Source organism: Pteropus alecto, unplaced genomic scaffold, assembly GCF_000325575.1.
Source record: "Pteropus alecto unplaced genomic scaffold, ASM32557v1 scaffold134, whole genome shotgun sequence".
NCBI classification, from domain to species: Eukaryota; Metazoa; Chordata; class Mammalia; order Chiroptera; family Pteropodidae; genus Pteropus; species Pteropus alecto.
Window position 1 is genome coordinate 11,308,698 of NW_006436283.1, and position 21,625 is coordinate 11,330,322.

A 21,625-nucleotide genomic window follows, 5' to 3' on the forward strand; every position below is an offset into this window, starting at 1 on the left:
CTTTATAGTTACTGGGATAAGATTTAAAATATTAACAGCTTTGCCAGAAATCGGTCCCTCTCTGGTCTACCTCACCATTCCTTTGCACATAAACATCCTTTTGGTTTTATAAGCCAATGTGAAGGGTACAAAGAACCTCGCTGTACAATCTTTACAATTTTCTCTGAATCTTTTTTTAAGCCAATATGCAGATATACCTAAAAGAATCGAAAACAGGACTTCAGATACTTGCACACCCATGTTTATAGCAGCACTAGTTCACAACAGCCAAAAGGTGGAAACAACCCAAGTGACCATTAACAGACAAATAAATAAAATGGGGTAAATTTGCACAATGGAATGCTATTCAGGTATAAAAAGATATAAAGTTGATACATGCTACAATGTGGATGAACCTTGAATACATTATGCTAAATGAAATAAGCTGGACACAAAAGGACAAATGTTGTATGATTCCACTTACGTGAAATATCTAGAGTAGGCAAATTCAGAGACATGAAGTTATTGGGGGCTGGGAAAAGGGGGAAGTAAGGAAATCACTGCTTAATGATTACAGAGCTTGTTTGGGGTGATGCAGAAGTTTTAAAAATAGTGGTGGTGGTTGTATGACATTGTGATGTAATTAATACCACTAAATTGCATGCTTACAGAGTAAAGTTGGAAGTGAAGATCAAAGGAAAATTCCAGGTAGGTATGATAATTAAGGGTTAAAAGATTAATTGCTTATAAAGCAATAACTCAAGAAGTGTTGAAGTTTCTACTGTTAACAGAAGTGACAGACACAAAGATTAACGATTCCTAATCTTATAGAGAGAAAACAGCAAAATTTGCGGTCTTCAAAATGTCATTCAATTCTTTCAACATAGTAATTATTAAAGCTCCATGTTAGGGACATTGTTTTACAACCACCAGAAAAGCAAGAACATTTCTCTACACCTCACAATAAAAGCAGACTCTGGAATCACTAGACTCAAAAACAATAGCACTGGATAAGCATTATGCTGTAGCACAATCCTAAATTCACTAATGTCTATGTTCACTCAATATTTTTGCTCAGAAAAATATTTCTAAAACCCAGCATATGTCTACAGCCATGCCACCCTGAATGTGCCCGATCCTGTCTGATCCTGGAAGCTAAGCAGGGTCGGGCCTGGTTAGTACTCGGGTGGGAGACCACTTAGAAATACCAGGTGCTGCAGGCATTAACAAAAAACCAACGTAGTTCTTTTCTAGCATTTAAGTGTTGTCGAGAAGAATGGTTCCCAAAGTGTAGCCCACGAATCGGCTGCATCTGCATCACCTGATAACTTGTTAGAAATGAAAATTCTTGGGCCTCGTCCCAGACCCTCTGGATGGGAAACTCAGGGGAGCAGCGCAATGTGTGTTATAACAAGCCCTAAAGGTGACTCTGAAGCGCGTGCAGTCGGACAACCACTGGTCGAGAGCACAAGCAGGTATGGCCTCTCACCAATCCCAAGAAGTCAGGAGAAGAAAGCCAACCAGTTGACTTTTCAAACAAACATGCAAAATGTTTTCCCACTGATTAAAAACAGGTTTAGAAAGAGAACACGATTTTAAAAGAAAAATGAAAATTATCTATGGCCTTTTGTTTTAAACAGTAAGAGAATTGAAAAGAGAAGTAATCTTTTAAAGTACGAGTTTATTCTCCAGGTTTTCTTAAACACCCACAAATTAGTGATTTTATTGCAGCTATATCCAGGAGCGGAAAACAATTTAAAATAGGTACTTTTATCATACATTTAACACTTGTGAGAATGAAGCAGTATGAATTTTAAAAATTAGTTTTTCAATGATTCAATAAGCATATGGAAACTGAAAATTATTACAGATAGCTATTCAACTCTAAAAACATAAATTATATGAAATAAAAATGGTAAAAAATGTTTCATTTTAAAAAACCAAAAAACAAGAGGCTTATCACCTCTCCTTCTGGTTAGTAACCTGACGAAAATGATGAATCAACTATTACTTTCTTCATATTTAAAATAAGGTGATTCTATCCTTTTCACAAATGCCGGCTTTAGGTCTGAAATGTAAGGCAAGGACTTTAGGTTAAAAAAATCTCAAATATTTTACCGCCCTAGGCTGATGGATTCTTCTTTGTAACACCAAGAAATTGGTAATAACTTCAATTTGAATTTGTGTGGGACACTGGGACACGGTTGTAAGCGGCACCAAATCAGAATAGAGAGCTAGTTGAGGGTGAGCATCTTAAATAAAGACCAAAGAGGAGCACTTGAAGTCTTCACAGTGACATGTATGGCCAAATATTCTAGGTTTGGCAAATACAAAGGGAATGAATCCCTAGAAAGATGAAGTTAGTGAGAAGCTAGATTCAAATTAGCTCCAATCTGATTTACAAACTAACAATGCAATATAATTTTATTTTCTATCTTTTTCATTCAAAAGAAAATTAAAACCATATTAGTATTGCTAGTGTGAACTTTTTGTTTCTGAAATTGCCATATTTTTGGTTAGTTTTTAAAGATAAGTGATTGCAGATGTTGCTATTATTGTGACTAATAATACATTAAATTTCTAAAGAATAAAATTAGATTAATACTATATTATTCACAATGACTCAACATAAATAGTAGAGGTCCTACAATTGTCCCCAGCCATGGGATCATGAAATAGGACAATTTAGTGACCATTACATGGAAAATGAATAATGAAAAATGTTTCCAAAATGTTTTTCCCCTTCTGAATTTGTTTTTAAAAAAGTAGACCTTATACTTTCATCTAAACATTTTAAATAACCTTCTAACACTGTTTCATTTTTCTATTTTCTCTGAAATAAATCAAATTTTTAAAAAATTTCCAAAATTTGCTCCTATTAATTGATCTCAGATGTTTCCTTTGACAGTGAAACTTCTGTTTAATTCTGTAAAAAATGTTAATACTATACCATTCGCTAAGAGGGTGGCATGAAATTTTCTGGGGGGTCATTTTTAAAGCATTTTAGGTTGTTATCCAGTGTTCAAATAAAGAAACTAAAGTTCCTATAAAGAGATAATGAATTTGGAGCATTAACAACATAATCAGACCTGTAAGTTAAAGCCACAAAGTCTCGTTAAAACGACTGTGTGTTAAATTGTGTCAACATGATGTCACATGATTTTGTTCAACAACTGGTCACGTCAAGGAAAACAAGTAAAAATAAGCTACTGTGATTGAAACCAATTTGACTCCAAAAAAAAAAAAACAAAGTCGATAGCCTACCAAGTAGCTCCATACACTGTACTCAGCCTAGAAGACTTCATGCCATAAAATTTGTACTAAAATACAAATTCTTCACAAATCACAACTCTATCCCAAATGTATATGTTCTATGTTGCTTTTTAAATTCTACAAATATTTCATAGATTTACAACAGAATTTATTTAAAAATCCCCGTAAAATGTTCAGAAACACAGGTAACCAAAGAAAATAAACGTCATATACTGCTTTTATTATAATTATGGTTGTTAGCTGAATGAAAACAAATAATAGCTAAAAAGGTTTCAAATAACAGAAAAACATCTGGGTAAGTTATGACATAATTTTTTGAGTACTCAGACAATAGAAATGTATTGTTTTTGTACCAATTGTAAATGCAAAGTTAACAATGAAATCAGGGAGTTGAAAGGTTGATAGATGCCTCGAACATATTCACTATCTTTTAAATTTTAGACAAAGGAGCTGAGAATAGGGGAAAAAACAACCCCAACATATACACCGTAACAGTCTTTTTTTTTTTTTTTTTTTTTTAATGACTTCCAATTTTAACTCTTTTCTATAAGCATTAAGGGCATCAAGACCTTTATTGTAGATTATGTATCATCTCCTCTTTGGCTATGAGGTGTGTAGTCTTGTTAACTAGAGACATCAATGAGTTCAGTTTCTGAGACCAGTCATTTAATAAATTATTTGGATCCTTGGGTCTCTGGAAGTTGATAATTCCTGCCAACCTGTCTACTTTAGCAAAGATGGTCTTGTTAACTACTAAATTTGAGAGAAAAGCCTCTGACTCCTGCAAGAGAGAAAGACAAATTGGATTAAGACTTGATAATTATAGACAATTAACAAAATTTAAGAAAAGTATTTTCTAAACTCTTCATTCAAGATATGTAGGGCAGAACTTCATTATTAATAGTAAGCAACTACCGATTTCCTGTAATAATGTACTTATTTTACTGAGAGTCTAGGGAATGAATATAATGAGTCCACTCAGAGTTAGGGCTGAGTCTCAATCTGCCTCCCCACAAACCTAACACCGCTGGTACTGGGACAGGGCCTGACATCAACAGCAACGCCATCTACTCTCTCCTACGCTTCCTCCTAAATGGCATGTCCTGGGACCTTTTCAGGTAAATTTGCCGTTAAGTCTCCCTCACATCTTTTATTCCTACCATTCACTTTTGGGAACCTAGACATATTTATTATAGAATATATACCCTGGACTTCAAATTAACCAATGGAAAACTAACATACTTAAGATGTTAACTAGTATAAATAATATTAATGTAACTATAAACTGATATTTGCGCTATTTTTTGGTACTTAAAATAGGTTGGGGAAACTATCACCTAAACTTAAATAAAACAAAATTGATTTTCTCACTCGATTTCTAGAAGTCCACTGAAATTCAAAATGAATGGCTAAAAATAACTCAAACAAGCGTATACTACTTACATCAACAGATAGATCCAGAAGTTGTGCCATTCTCTTCATTGTTATCCTTGTATAATACTTGGCCATTATTCTAATATTCTGAGGAGAGGAGAACAGGGAGGACATGTAAAAGCTGTCAGAAAGGCTAAAGTCCACTTGTTTTCATATGCAAATAGGTTTAGTTATAATGTCAGACTGAGAGCTTTTTTTTTTCCTAAAGGCCACCACTGGAATGGTGTTGGTTCTAAACTTCAATAACAAAACTAAATACTTAGATATTTTGGTTTCTGCAGTTATTTATAAGTTATTCTGAGTACATTCCACAACCCTTTAAAATTGTATAGTCAAAATATAGACTTAGTGATTGAAAATTGTAACTGTACAATATTTTTGCTAAATGCAAGAACCTAAAGTTAAGCTTTTCTAATTATGACACAAACATTTAAAAGGTTGAAATTTTTAAAAATTGAGATCATCTCAAAACATCACTTTATCTTAACTACTTCAAGGTAACTAGAAATTAAATTCCCTAAGTTTCACTGGAAATGGTACTGAAGTTAGGGACACTCCCCTTTATGATTCTTGATATTAACAGGCCAGCACTCCCAAGGGAAAATGGGGAACAGCAGAGAGAAAAGTGAACTCATCTTTGAAGAAGCTGCACCTCCATCCCCATCAGGGTCGATGGCAACACCAATCCCTCAGGAAGTGGGATAATCATTCTAGACCCCACTGCTGCCTTCACCCTTTAAATTTAATCAATGACCAAATTCTACTGATTTTCTTAAAATAATTCCATTCCATCCATTCTTCAATACCTTAGCTACTACCTTAATTCAAGCCCATACGGTCCCATACTTAGTCTCATCTCTAGTCTTTTCTCTCTCTAAACGCATTCTCACACTTACCCCCGAAGGAATCCATAAAACACAAGCCTGGTCATTATCCTCTCAGAGGTTTTCACTACTGGGTGTACAAACTTTGTAATGCAGATCCTTGCTACCTAACTTCCTTTCTTCCTTTCTCGCTGAGCCCTTTTCTTGGGTCCCCAAGTTCCCCTGCTGGTCTGTGCCTCCAAGCCCTTGCTTAGACTGCCCTGTCAGCCTGAAAGGACTGCTCTCCCTTGTCCACCTGCTAACTCTGTATTCTTCTTACAAATCTTACCTCTCACGTCAATTCTTACGTATCTAGCCTGAACATTCTTCCAGGTAGAACCAATCAACTCTCTCCTTACACTAGCCTGTACTCTATATATACTTGTATCATAATATCTATAATACTTTTATTTATAAACGCATCTTCCCTATGGTTAACTTTTAAGCTTTTTGAAGGTAGCGACCATGTCTTACTCTCCTAAGTGTCCCAGCACTTTGTACAGTGGCTGGCACATAGAAGATTAACAATAAATGTGTTTATTATATGAATGAATGTTGACATTATCCAATTTGTAGCAACACCAAGAAGATCAAAGGTTTAAGACATGTTACCCATTTCTAAAACTACCAAGTGAGTATCGGATAGAAAACCATCTCCCCCACCCCCATCAATCCCTCACATTCTTAAGACATTCTTTCTGGTTTATATACTATAAAATTTTGGATTTTTGAGAAGTCCTCTCAAAATGAAGCATGCTAACACCTAGTTATCTTTTCTTGAAAAGCCAAATATAGGAAGGAGGAAAGACAAGAAGGATGAGATAAATTCTGATGTGCTTTGGGAAACATAAACATTTGAACAACAGGCTTACATCACTATTACATTGGGCATAGAAAAAAAAAAACCCTAAGTGAAGAATTAAAGACATCGCATCTAAGACACACATTTGATTATCAAACTTGAAAAATAAAAGTTTATGCTCAAATTTTCCAAACTTTACTTTTTAATTGTCATCTCTCCCATGCCATATTCTTACATGTTCAACAACTCTGTTCTTCAAGTCTTTCCACCTTTTTTCACCTTCTTCTGTATAACCAAAAACATCAGTTGCAGGACTCTCAAGAGAACCTTTTCTTAATTCCATTCCATAGTCTTCAACGAGTGTGGACCAACGCATCAGCTCCATTGTGGTAAAAAGCTTTAAAAGATCCCTGTAAATTGTATGAAACTTACTATTCCAAATCTATAAATTAACTTTCATCTAATATAATGGCAAGTTTTTAAATACCAACAAACACTTTTTTATAAATTTTTATTTGTAGAACAGGAATCAAGTGAATTATTAATATTACCAATTTTACTACCATTCTTCCCATGGTAATCCTGCATAGAGCATTCCCTGACCTAACATTGTCCTTTCCTTTATTGTATTTGCCAATCTCTGGACTAAAGATTCACTAATGAAACAGATAGAAGAAAAATAACTTAAAAAAATAAACGTCCACTGTGCTTATGATGAAGTGTATGTCTGTTTTATGTAATGCCCCAAACTACAAATGACAAAACTTTATCAAATGGTTAATTAACCAAAAGCTGCTAAAATTGCTTGAAATAAAACTTCTACTGAATAAGTGGTTTAAAATGATGTGTGGTAATCTCATCACATTAATTTCTGATGCGGTACTAAGTAACATTTCACCACTTTATTATCTCTAGTTTTACTCTCTAAAACAATCTACCAGCAACCAATTAAAAAACGTACCCTTAGGTTAACCAATTTTCTTTCAAAATAGCACTTTTACTGAGATATACTTCACTAATTATAAAAGTACTTACTTATATTTAGGAATTTCTTCTAACTTCTTGTCACCACTTATTCGGTGAACCAAATCTGACTGTTCATTATCAAAAGGAGCCAAGATAACATACAGGACAACACTTTTCAGAGCCTAAAAAAGTTGTATAACACAATAGATTATATGCAGGATTAGAAACAAAATATAAACTTTGGCAAGAACTAAAAAAAAAAAAAAATCACAGATTAATTGTATATATTAATTTTTAATACTGTACTCAAAATTCTTAATCTTACCAAGCTGCTCTTTTCATAGTATCTTTCTGTAATATTTATTTTTCATAAAACTATTATAGTAAGTCTTTGCTAACTTGAATTACTACCTGGGCTGACATTTTTTTTACACAAATGTATAAAAGAAAAAGTTCTTATAATAAGTCAGTAGCATAAATGTGGAATACACATATAAGCTGTTTAAAATTGATTTTATAAAATAATTTTCCAAAGTATTGCTGGGTCTTGTCTACGGCCATGCCACCCTGAACAAGCCTGATCCCATCTGATCTCAGAAGCTAAGCAGGGTTGGGCCTGGTTAATACTTGGATGGGAGAACACCTAGGAAGACCAGGTGCTGTAGGTGTAAAAAATAAAAAATAAATAAATAAGGGATTGGAAACTGACAAGGTCCTTGTAATCTGTGAGGTCAACCAAGGGCCGCCTCACCAAAAAAAAAAAAAAGAAAGAAAAAAAAATAAGTGATAGGTCTCTATCTGTAACCTTTGTTAGCAGGTGACCTGCTGTACATATTTTAAATAGTAAGCCTACATTTCTTCCACTGTGATAAATAATTTACAGTATTACCACAATTCATCTGAATAAGTAAGGATAAACTGAATTATCAACACGCTGAATATAATGCAGCATCATAAAATTGCACATAATTACTGAAGTAAAAATTTCAAAATTTATAAAATATGTAAATTGCTCCTAATAAGTATCAATGTCAAGTTTAAGAATATATTCTTACCTGTTGCCACTTTTCACTTTCTGCCTGTATACACGGAGTATCATATATTGCTCTGTAGTGCTTACAAATAGACAAATAGGAGCCCTCATGTTGATCCAGCTGAATCATTAAGTTATAGTATTTCAACTTTAATTTCTGAAAAAAACATTGACAAAATAAATTGGGGGTTTGGGGGTTTTCTTCCCAAATACTTTTAAAGTAAATTTATAGTAAGAGATATGCTTACCTCTGTATTTTCTTCTTGGAAAAATTTGGTGTTGATTTTCTTGCTGATGATTTGTGTACGAATATAATCCTTCACAGCCAGGCAGAGCCTCATCTGCTCCAAAATAAACTCCACTCGCTCTTTCTTTTCCATTGACCCGTAGGTTTCCACCTACCAGAGTAAGTCCTCAAATTAGTTTATAACATTTTTAAATTGCAACAAAATTAAACACACATTAACATATTCACCCTTGATAAATAGTAAGAACTTTCACATGTATTGGGAGAATGTTGATGCTAGTTTCCTCCAGTAAATTATAATTAAAAAAATTATTTTACAGTAAAATGGATTTTTTTTCTTTTGGTGTAAAGTTCTATGAACTTTAACATATTTATAGATTTCTGTAACCACCATCACAATCAAGACACAAAACAGTTAATATCACCCCAAAAAACTCCCTCATGCTACTCCTTTATAGTTACATGCTTCCCCCACTCATAACCCCTGACAACCAATGATCTGTTCTACATCACTACAGGTTTGTCTTTTTAAAGATGTCAAATATAGTGGGTAACCTTTTGAGACTGTCTTTGTTCACCTGGCACAATACTATGAATAATAAGATTCATTCAAGTTGTTGTGTGTATCAATAATTCATTCCTTTTTATTGCTAAACAGTATTCCATTTTAAGGAGGAACCATGGTTTATCCTCTCACCTGCTGAAGACCATCTGGGCTGATTCTATCTTTTGTCTACCATGGAGAAAGCCACTATAAAAAACTGCCAAACTGTTTTCTAGAGTGGCTGCAGACTGTATTCCCATCAGCAATCTGAGAGTTTCAGCTGCTTTGCAAAATTCCTGTCATCTCTTGGTATTGTCAGTAGTTGTTTTTTTTTTTTGTTGTTTTTTTTTTTTTTTTTTTTTTTTTAATTTCAGCTCTTCTAATAGGTATGTAGTGGTATGGCATCTCATTGTAGTTTTAATTTGCATTTTCCTAACAGCTAATGAGGAAATTATAATTCTAAATACAAAAAAAGATGCCAGTTGCAGGCCTTTTATTCACATAACAGTTGAAACCATTATATAAAAAAGGAGGCACTGGTCATTTTTTAATTCAGATAACAAGGCTGATATGACTCCTAATGGATGTAGAATGTAGTTACAATAGATATGAATACAATGTAGAAAATCAATTATATCAAGTAGGATGAAAAAGTTCCTAATATTTGGTATACATATATTTTAAGTGAATTTATAAAATCCAGAATGACACATTTTACAAAGCAGTATAAAGTGAGGCTATTATTATAATTTGGTCTGAAAATGTTTTTATTTTACTGTTTCCTTTGTAATTTCTTAAGGAAAATAAAAACAATTACAATGAATAATTGATGTTTCATTTAAACATCTTCACCCACTCTCTCTGAGTCAATTACTTTGAAGCAAATCTCAGAAAACATATTATAAAGATTTCAGTATGTATTTCTAAAAGAAAGACTTTGAATATTATCGTACCTAAAAATTCCTTATATCACCAAATATCAGTTCCCAAAAGTCTCATTTATTTTTTAATCAAATCAGATCCAATTAAGGCTCATATTTTGACAGATACATTTCTTATGTCTCTTTTTTCCTTGCCATTTATTTGTTGAAGAAATCAAGCCAATCATCCTATAGTTTCCTAGAGTCTGAATTTTGCTGACTATGTCCCTGTGTATCATTTAACAGGTTCTTCTGTCCCTGGTATAGCCTGTAAACTAGTGGTTACACATGAATCTATATATAATCGAGATTTAATTTTTGGCAAGAATATTTCACAAGTAATGTTGAATTATGAGGTACATAATACTCCTGGTTGTAAAATAGTTTCAAGGCAAAAATATGAAGATAGTAAAAAGATCAGTGGTTGCCAGGCATTAGAGGGGAAATGTGAAATGACAAGAGCACAGGATTTTTATAAGTGAAACTATTCTGCATGAAACTACAATGGTGAACACATCTCACTGTACATTTATCAAAATCTATAGAATGTACACCACCAAGAGTGAACCCTAATTTAAACTATGGACTCTAGGTGATAATAATGTGCCAATGTAGGTTCATCCACTGTAACTACAAAGTACAACTGTGGTGCAGGATGTTGACATAGGGGAGGTTTTGAGTGAGTAGGGGCAGGGGCTATATGCAGAATTTCTGTACTTTCCACTCAATTCTGCTGTGAACCTAAAACTGCTCTAAAAAATAAAGTCTATTTACAATTTAAAATATTAAAAATCATACCATTTTCATCTATTAAAGCAAATATTTTTAATTTATGATACTAAAATGTCTATCAAACATGCAGGATGTTGACATAGGGGAGGTTTTGAGTGAGTAGGGGCAGGGGCTATATGCAGAATTTCTGTACTTTCCACTCAATTCTGCTGTGAACCTAAAACTGCTCTAAAAAATAAAATCTTTTAATTAAAAAGAAAAAAAGAAAGAAGTCTGAAGCCAAACAGAACTAGTATGAATCCAAACTCGGTCACTTCACAGTAATGACTTTAGGCAAGTTACTTAACTTTAAGTCTCAGCTTCCCTGGCTGAAAATTGGGACTAAAAATTGTGTGTGAACACCGAATGAGACAAAGTATATAGAGAATATATAATATGTTAAAAAAAAAAGAACAATGCATAGCATTGCAAGATCCTTCCAGTATAATTTTTTTCCCTTTAGCTAAAAAGGACAAGGTACATGATTGAAAAGTTAGAATAATCAATTTAACTTAATAGGAAGCCTTTGATGGGCTAAAATAATAAGCCAGGTTTTGAGCACAGTTCGTGTACATTTTTCTGGTGAGAATCAATGGTTTTTCTCATATTTCTTTAGCTCTTTGTTATCTTAAGGTCTCTCTTAAAAATTGTCCTGAAACATAGCAAATTATGAAGCACTTTTTTTTGATAAACCAATTTAGCCTACAAATTGACCACCAAATATTAAGAACAAAACCAATAATTAATATCAAATTCCTTAGGCACAGTAAATAGTAAATAAATTACTGATTTTATTTAATTCTGATTTCTATAATTCTATCATTCCAAAGAGAATTAAAATCTTCAAATAATAGCACAATATCAAGATTAATTTGTTCATCCTAATTTTTCTTCAAAACTTCTTTAGTTGTTAAATTTACTTGGGACCATAATTACGCTACTTCCAGCTACTTGAACAACCTCACACTCTATTGCACTCACTCTTAATCTTGGTGGTTCAGAAAAAAGTAATAAGGTGCCAAAATAGGCTATTCCTGCAAGAAAATATTGCTGACTAAAATACATTTACAAACTCTAAAATGCAGCACCATACCTGCAACTCTTGTAAAATGGAGGCTGCCTCTTTGACGTCACCATTTTGCTCTTTGATAGTTGCTAATGTCTTGGTCAGTCGAGCACGCTCAATTTCAACATAAATCTACAAATATGAGAAATTTATTATTATCCAAATTCTTATAGAAATATATTAAAATTTAAAAGAGAATTAAACTATTATTCTAACTAGATATGAGTATTTATCTTGGAGTTATTGTGCACTTTATCCTCCATATACAAATGGAGCAGTGTGACATTTTACAATTCACAATCATAATTTTTAAGAAAATGTCTTTATAAAATATTACCCATATTTTGCAGCTTTGCTTTGAAACCTAAATATAAAGTCTCTGTGTTTAACAAATAACCGAACCATGTGCTACGTAAATGGCACAGAAAATGGAGAATGCCTGTAAAGGAATTATTTGGGGGAAAAAAAACACTTTATAAAGAGCATATGCAGTCAAGTAGTTACAATTCAATCAATACTCTAATTCTGATGTCTTTAAATAGAAAGCTACATTCTTTAAAAAGATCTGATATTGCTAAGTATTAGATTTACTAGCATTTTTGTAGCTATACATAATGTTAGTGGATTTATAATTTCTAACAAATTAAACATTTAAAACATAGCTATATAGAGCCTAATAGTCTAGGAAACTAACTTTCACACTTAGGCTTGCTTACTCATTTAGCCTTTGCTCTGTAGCAACCTCTTTTCCTCACTCCGTCCCAAAAAACCTTAATCTCCAATAATAACACACTACTTAGTTTCTTAAATGTACTATGTTTTCTTTACTTTGATATCTTTGTGTATAATTTTCACTATGTCTAAAATGCCCTTCTCCCTACCCCCTTGCCCTGTAGAATTTCTATTAATTCTTAAAAGGCAGCTCAGCCATCAACTCTTTGAGGTTTCCCTGGGCACCTCAGCTGATCGATCTCTACCTCTGTGCTATTGGGACCTACAGGCACACTGCTAGTCACAACACAGCGCAGTAATTATTTCTATGACTGACCTCTCTGAGTTAGAGAATAGTGCCTTGCTCATTCTGGACCTAGCACACCACAGGTACTAAGTAACATTAACTGAACTGACAGAGACAAAAAGTTAAATATAAGCTAAGTTACTGTCTTCAAGCCACAAAAACTTATCTAGAAAGAAATGTATCTACCACAGTCACTATTTCATGCTTGACCTTTTTCAGAGAAACATGAGATGGGGAGGTGCAGAGAAGGACATTGAAAAAGAAAAAATACAAATAGATCTGGCAAGACAGTGAAATTCTGAAAATTAACTTCGCACTGCAAATACTCTATTAATTTAAATATTGGAGTGAAACCTTAGCTATTCCAAAATAGATTTTTCAAACAGATCTAGGCCAGGGTGAAGAATTAACCTTATCAATCTTATTTTTACATACTAATATGAAATGTCTAAATACATAAGTGTCTCTGAATACAGATAAGAGTAGTTATTACTATAAGTTATGCCAACAGACAACTCACCTTTCCTTCTGTAACCATTCGTAGAGTATCAATTAATCGAAGTTTGATGGGAAGGTCTGTGATTTCCTCAACGTAAGTACAGCATTGTTGAACCATTTTTGCAACAGCCTAAAATAATAAAAGCCCGTAAGTAAAATCCATTCCTCATACAGGAAAAGGAAGTATGTTATTGATGGAAGTGCTATGGTCAAATCTGGTTTTCCCAAGCGACTCTACATACTGAAATGCCTATGAAAGAACATCAAAGAACATTAAAATCTCCCTGACAGCTAAGAAGTACTGAACACCCAGTAACAATTCGAAAGTTAGGATACCCTCATATGCAAAGACTATACCTCTCCCCACTACAGCTGGTGAACTGATTACACAGAAGGAAACATGGAAGAAGCACATCTGGCGTCTATTCGAAGGCTTGCTAGCAGGCATTTTTACAGCCTAGCGGAAAAGCATGGAGGAAATGGCAATGGACCAAAGGTCTTTTTTTTTTTAAAGGAAGAGAAAAGCAGAGTTCAGTTATGGCTGTGGGAGCAGTGAAGCAATGACCAGTAGATATTGTGACTGCAGGAAAAAAGCATCAGTGGCAGAGGAAGAAGGTAAAAGAGGTCCACCATCTGAGTGAAGAGGAGGAGCCATAGTGACCCACACTCATCTCAGTAAAATGTGACACTGAAAGGCACAGCATCTTTTGCCCAGTTTCCTCACAGGTAATGTAAGTGGGCTGGACTACATTTCCTCCAATCTAACATTCTATGACCTAGCTCAGGGCTCGCAAACCTTTTTTGTAAATTTTTGTTGACATTTACATAATAAATACTTTAGACTTTGTGGGTCATAGGATCTCTGTCTGCCTTTGTAACTTCAAAGCTGCCACAGACAATGCGTTTCAAACACTAATCTGCAAAGGTGGCAGGTGAAATTTCGTCCATAGCCCACAATTTGTCAACCCCTAATTTAGATTCTAAAGAGCATATCATAATCATTGATAATAATTAGGACTCTTTGTCTTCAAGAAAATGTTAAATTATATTAAGCATATTTTATGAAAACAGAAAAGTAAATAGAAAATCTTGCTGTCAATTAAACCTCAATAAAACTGAAAAAGGATTCCCAAGATATATCTTGCAAACTTCCTTGAAAAATAGTTAATGTTCATGTAGCCCAGGTTAGCCTTTTAATTATCTGAAAAATCTGCTGCTCAGAGACCCAAGAGTTCCAAGAAGCAAGGTTTTTATTGTAAACTATAATTCTTTCAGTAAGTACAAGGCTCTGGGACACCTAATATCTCACAAATCATATGATCCCTCTAAAGCTAATTATAATAATGATTTCTAGATGGGCATATGATTGATAATTCTACTGTGCAAAAAACACATTAACGGAAATCAGATGGAGGGTAAGAGCAAAACCAAAACAAAACAATCAATATTCTAATGATAACTGAACATCCTGCAGATCCCAGAAAAACATGTAGATAAGTCATTAAGGAAGCTATGGTTAGAGTGAGGCCTACCCTCTGCTCAAGTGACAATGAACTTGAAACCATTAAGCAATCTAGAAAAGATTATTTTAAAAAAGTATTACTTTCTAAGCCTGATAAGGCAAAAAGTAAGTTTTAGGTAAAGAGTAATTATGAGAAAAGGAAAGAGAATTTTCAGTCCTTAAGCACTTTCCAGTTATGAAGACACGTTACAGCAAAAAGAGCAGTCTTGGTACGTCACTGGCCAACTGCGAGGCTGACTCAAACTCCTCCTTCTCCAAGAAATCTTCTCAATAAACCTAATCAAAAATTTTCTCTTCCTCCTTTCATAATTCTTAGTACCGTTCACTATTCTTATGTCACTTACTATATATTGCTGTGTATGTAAATAATTTTTTACATGAACATTAGAACACTTGTCAAAGATGTACTTAAGATTACTTGTGATTTATATTCTGTATTAAACTGTAGGTTATTTGCACATTTCTTTGCATTCCAAGAGCCTTATACATAAACTTCAGTTTCTCAATCAAAAAAGTAATAGAGTTAAACAGTACCTTTTAATAGCTCTGAAATTTTATGACTCTGAAATCAAATTTGTATTTGAGAAAATGTGCTTTGAATTGTATTAATACTATATAAATGACACATTTTTGTTTATTTTAACCCAGATTGCACTTCTAACCAACCCTAAGTAAACCTTTCAAAATTGCAAAATTGTCTTATAGAAAGCAAGCCTAGTAGAAAATCAGAGGAAGATGACAGTTTATCTATGTTGGTCTCTCAACCACTCTGATGGTTTCTCAAACCACAGACCTGAACACCAAAAGGTATATTTAAACAAATTTCACATTCACATTTACTAGATTGTCTTAATTAAATCTATGTAAATTCTTAACAGTGAATTTTTATGCATGGAAGCTTAACTAAAAAAAAAAAGAAAGAAAAACAATTACAGTAACTTTGTTTTTTGCAAAAAATAATTTAACCCACTAAGCTTACTCTAGCAGCAGACTAATGAAATAAGGGATTTGGACAAGAACCCTATATTTCTGTTTTTGATTCTATTACTGCCCTGTTTTACCATGTCATTACCTTTATCATTTGAAAGCAAAAAATAAAAATCCAGAAGCTTCTCAGAGAATAACATTTTAAAGATGAGATACAAATGTAAAAAGTGGAATCTACTTCTACAGGACCATTTAAATATATCTCAAGCAGAACACAGAAGCAATAACGAAAATTCAGCTTCACAAAAACACCCAAAGAGAACACACATAATCCTTATACAAAATCCATATTCAAAATATCTGAAATGGCCTCAAAAATAAGTTTTAATATTAAGTGTTTAATAAAAGATGTGGTTAAATTACAGATTATCAACATGGTGGATTATGACAAAATCATTTAAAATAAAAAATGAAGATATGGTACGACATGGAAATAGAACAAAGCTGTATCAATACTCTCACTATAATTTTATAAAAATATTCAAATATATAAAGACTAAAAGAAAAAAACAAAAATAAAAGCAGTTGTCATGAGTTTATGGACAGAATTTTTAAAAACTGTCTAGACTGTTATGTTGAATTAACAGTAGATACAATACATATTCACAGAAAGGTTTTCTAAAAGTCCTTATTTAAATGAGAATTTTTTTTCGACCAATCATGAACTCACTTGCTTTAACTGACTCCGTCTTTTTGACAACAGCATAATATTTTCATTAAGTAGATCCCATTCTTTAGCCTCGTAGCACATCTTCACTACTGCAACTAAAATACGAGATGTAGACACCATATCAGAAGCCTGTAAAAATGAAAACATTGAAAGTTAATGCAATCATGTTAAATGAGAGTATTGGTAACTGCAATTTTCACTATAATTTACTCACAGTACGGGTCTGTTTTTCCAAAGAGAGAAGAGTTTCAATGACTTCTTGAAGTCTTCCTTCCTAAAAGATTAAAATGAACAGTGAAAACACCATCAACATGACAAAATCAAATAACTAGTCTAAAATGAGATGTTTCTGACAGAGAAAAGAAAAAAATCAGTGGCCTGTTTTAGAGGAAAAGGACCACCCCCTTAACTACTTTTATACTTTTCATGATAGTGCTTGCTTCTCTAGTGGATTCCGTAAGTCGGTGGTTTCCAACTTGGGGCCCATAAGCTTTTTTACCATTTCAAAATACCTAAAAAAGAAACTGAATATAGAACAACAATGATTTAACACCTGAGGAAAACATCGTCTTTGTTTTGGATTCTAATTTATCAACTTGGTGTGGTAACACCTGTTTATCTCGTTCTAAACAGAGACTCCTAACTGGCAGTCACGTGTCTTTGAAGAATAAAAATGAAAAAATGATTTCTTTAAAAAAATATTTTTATATTTTCAAATTAATGTTTCCAATAACAAGAATTTTAAAATAAAGTTTTGAGGAGAAATAAAAAGGATATTTGGTGGTATAAGGATAGGAATCTCTGGTTTAAATTTTCAATGACCTTAAAAATAAAAAAATGTGCTTAAAAAAATGAAAACCATCTGACAATACCCACACCTGTTATACCTAAAGTCATGTTGTTAAGCAGATACTGATCCAAATAAAACACACCCCTTTTTGTCTACTGATAACAACCTCTACCTCACAGACAAAAACAAAACATTCTCCTTGGGACATATTAAGAAATGAGAATAACAAAATTCAAATAATATAAACCTAAATGACAATACACAAGGACTAAATTAAGCCATTTGACTAGGAACCACACATTTTGATAAAAACAAAATCAACCCATAGCACAAAAATTGCATTTACAATACTGGTATTAATAACAATGACTAAATTGGAAGTAATGAGGAAGGCGTTATTTAGAAATTTTCCTAATCATAAATGAAAAAAATATTTTAATGACATTCATGAATGACACGAGCACTCTTTTGCTGATAAAAGAAACTAAAGAGTTTTTGAATTAAGAGCAAATAATGTTTGAACTTTTCCAAATACTGTTTCCATATTTTCCAAGATAAGTTTTAAACTATGATTTTTCAATGCAGCATAGAATATGTATTATAAAGCCATTATCTGAACGTATTTTAGTTGACACTAAATAGATATGATCACTAATATTTTAACAATGTTTCCTATGTAAAGGGAAGCACCAGTTCTGAAAGCTCTATAGATTCATATATATAATACATGCTAGCTCAATGTCCATCAGAAGAAAAGGACAAAAACTAAATCTATAGATTCCCCGAAGTTCAATGTTAATAAGTTATAACATCAAAGAATCTTAGTGGAAAGACTGCTAGACATCATTTAATCCAATTATCTCACTTTAGAGAGTGAAAAACTGAGGACCAAATAGCTCAGCCACAAAACTAATCAGGAGAACCAGAAGCCAGGGCTCTTGCTTCCTGGTCCAATGTTCCCTTCAGTAAACTAAACCACATCAGTTTAAATCATGTATTTGCTTGAATCAAAGTATGTCCATAGGGAAAATATTACTATCTGGTAACAAATGTAATGTAAAAATAGTTAAAATGCAAAATAACTATTTATTCATGGCCACCTCCTGTCACTTTTGTAATTACTATTAGTCACATGACTGTGATCAACGGAGTGCAGTTTACTACATTTCATCTACGGGTTTTAAAGAATGGAACCCTACATGTGAAGGAATCACATATACATTACTCTAGAGCAATGATCTGCAGGTATCAATGAAACATGAAATGTCACCTTCTCAGAAAGGTGTTCTCAGATAATGCTCTCTAAAATCAGAAGTCACTCAGCACCTTCTTAATACTCAAGCCCACTAACTTTCTGCTTTGCAATGACCTCAGACTGTTTTATTTTAATGTTTACTGTCTTTGTAATCTCACTAGAATGTAAACTCTGCAAGAGCAGGGACCATGTCCATACTGTTCACCACTGAGGCTCAGCGCTCTGCACTTGGCCAAGCACATAATGTTGCTTCTGCAGACATTACGCACAGCCCTCTATGTCTATGCCATAGTTCTTCATGTGCATGTCTTGTCTCCTCAGTCTATAAGGTCCTTTAGGGCTGGACCTTGTTTAGCGAATTGTTTCCCTTGCACCAACTTGCACATAGTATGCACTGAATGGATCCACAACGACTAGAACTATTCAGTTGATCTTAATGGCTTACAATTCCTGATTCTTACTGTCACAGCAAGTAGGATGTGACAAGTTACATGGCCTGACAATTCAGTGCTCTGTGAGGAACACTATCATCAACTTTATTAAACACAGCTCCCAATTCGCTAATTATCCTACTTTTTTCTCCCAATTTTCCATGTTCAATCCTATGGCTAAACATCTTCCTCCTATCTTTGCTATATATTACTACAGTTCTTAAAAATTCCATCTCCTCAATGCTGCCTTTCAACATAGAGAAACAAGACAACCAGAACTATTAAAAACCAACTTGTTAGAACATGTGCCTTTTATGATTCATTTTTCTCATTAAAATAATCATTGTAAATGAGATAAATGACTAAGGAGTTTAACAGCAGTACACGTTGGGTATCTGTAAGTTTGTTATTTTTTCCCCCCACCCCGCCCTCTACCTGTAAGTTTTGTATGTCTGTGTCCTTTACTCCTAAATGGATCCAATCTGTTAATGATTTGTTAAATAACCTAAACAAGTAAGAAAAAGGCCAATAACAAGTTACTACAAATGCTAATCCAATACTTTTAAATGACCTATTTCTCAAAGAGGTCTTTTGTCCAAGCTGCTAGCAATCAGTAAACTGTTTTACATTTCATTTTAATACTAACCTAAGAAGAAGCTGCAGGTGACTAAATGAAATGAAAAGACATTAAAAGGAGAATCAAAGGATATATTTGATTTAAGAACGTAAGTAGTCCCTAAATAACCATGTGCCAAATATACCATAATCAAAAAGTGTATTAAGTTCTGTGTATTAAGAACTGCTAAATGCTACATCTTATAGTTCAGAAAAGGGCTTCTTTAGATTAATTTTTAACTCCTTGATATAAGGGTGAAGCAATAACCATTATCAAGAACTGGTATCACTTTTATTATCTCACCAAACTAATGCAGGGTCCTCAAGTACCAATCACAGGTACAGGAGGATGTAATGGTTAAAAACGCAGGCTCTCCAGCAAGAGTGCTTGGGTCTAAATCTCAGCTCTACCATTGCATTAACTTGGGCAAGACATTTACCCTCTGTGACCCTCTATTTTATCTCCAGTGAAATGAGCACAACAGTCCTTCCACCATAGGGTTGGTGTAGGGATTAAAGCAATACCTGTGAAGGTATGTCTGGAACACAGCATGAACATCATCATCTTCATCATAATAGCTAATATTATATAAAACTTACACGACAATAAATATTACTTATTGTTGTTATTTGCTAGGTGAGTGTTAGGATTTATAGTGTTAGGAATTATACTAGGTCACAATCTTGGGAAATTCAAATGGCCTAGATTTGGCAATTTCGCCACCAGGCTTAGACTTCAGTTTTGAAGGCTTCTGCTATATGTGGTCTTCTCACCTGATACATTCTTAAGTCTCTATATACATAAAATTTTTATCTTCAAATGTCTTTCCTGTTAAAAATAAAAACTGTATTAAGGAAAGTAAATATGGAGTGATAGTCCTGTAAACAGGTTGCAGCATGTAGGAAAAAGAACACTATTCTGTTGCCAGGAGACCTGAGCTTGACCTGGCTCTGCTGTAGACACTGGATAAACCACTTCAGCTGCCCAAACCTTAGTTTTCTCAGTAAAGTGAAAATAAAACGTTCTTCAGTTTTATGTATAGGCTCAAAATAAAAAACAAAAGAATGCATACTAAAGTGTTCCATACATTTCAATGGAGAAATGCAATGCTAAACAAGTATTTTTTTTATGTTTGGAAAAATGGTTAGAAAATAAAACAAAATGATGAATAAATAGCAAAACACAGAAATATACCTTTTAAAAAAAGTTAACTAGGACTGTAAAACAGTCACCAAATCCAGAAGTTAAAGACTATGGGTCTATACAAATAAAAAACTTATACCTTACCATCTTCCAGCCCTCTACCTCTTCTGCCCCCCAATAAAAGCAATCTATACCTACATCTTATTTTGTTCAACTGGCACAGTGGCTTAAAGAAGAATCAGAATCCAAATGCCTTTAATTTTATTTACTTTAAGAGGCCCAACATTCCTTGTTTTAAACATTTTCATTCCACCTGACAACATTAACTGGAAGTGAAGAGTTATTGCTCCCTTTCCCTGGGCAGGTATTCAGAAGTTCAAGTCTTCATTATACGTGGTTCACCAGGCAGGATAGCATGGTAAGAGCACACACTCTAGAAGCAGTTGGTCTGGGTTTGTATCCTGGCTCCATCACTTTACTAGCTGTATGACCTTGGAGCATGTAACTCAACTCCTCCTAGCCTGTTTTCTATAAAATAAGAATAGTACATATCACACAGGTCTAAGGTGAAGATCAAATGAGTTAATCCAGGTAAACACTGCAGAAACTATTCAATAAATGTCACTATTATTATGTACCTGGCACTGTAGGTATTTCAATTTTCCAACCCTTGTGTAACTGATGTTTCTTCACACTAGCCGCTAGAAAGCTCACAGATGAATACATATGGCTCCCCTCCATCAAGTGTACTGAACCCAAGAAATTATCAACGTCATCACTTTTCCCTATCCTTTTTT

The 21,625-nt window shown here is 33.6% G+C and overlaps 1 protein-coding gene and 2 pseudogenes across 1 annotated transcript in view; 2 read left to right on the forward strand and 1 right to left on the reverse strand.

Annotated features, from left to right (window-relative positions):
- The first annotated feature begins 1,083 nt into the window (after nt 1-1,083).
- LOC112480081 lies at nt 1,084-1,202 on the forward strand (annotated as a pseudogene).
- A 438-nt stretch (nt 1,203-1,640) lies between these two features.
- PSMD12 (proteasome 26S subunit, non-ATPase 12) overlaps nt 1,641-21,625 on the reverse strand; it is a 22,482-nt gene continuing 2,497 nt past the window's right edge. The window contains exons 2-11 of the mRNA XM_006912287.3: nt 16,808-16,867; nt 16,594-16,722; nt 13,437-13,544; nt 11,926-12,030; nt 8,599-8,748; nt 8,373-8,507; nt 7,387-7,499; nt 6,587-6,761; nt 4,696-4,773; nt 1,641-4,033 (exon numbers count right to left, since the gene is read on the reverse strand). Of these exons, the coding sequence (XP_006912349.1) occupies nt 3,824-4,033; nt 4,696-4,773; nt 6,587-6,761; nt 7,387-7,499; nt 8,373-8,507; nt 8,599-8,748; nt 11,926-12,030; nt 13,437-13,544; nt 16,594-16,722; nt 16,808-16,867 (1,263 nt within the window). The 3' untranslated portion in view covers nt 1,641-3,823. The remainder of the gene's footprint in view (nt 4,034-4,695; nt 4,774-6,586; nt 6,762-7,386; nt 7,500-8,372; nt 8,508-8,598; nt 8,749-11,925; nt 12,031-13,436; nt 13,545-16,593; nt 16,723-16,807; nt 16,868-21,625) is intronic.
- Nucleotides 7,867-7,985, forward strand: LOC112480160 (annotated as a pseudogene).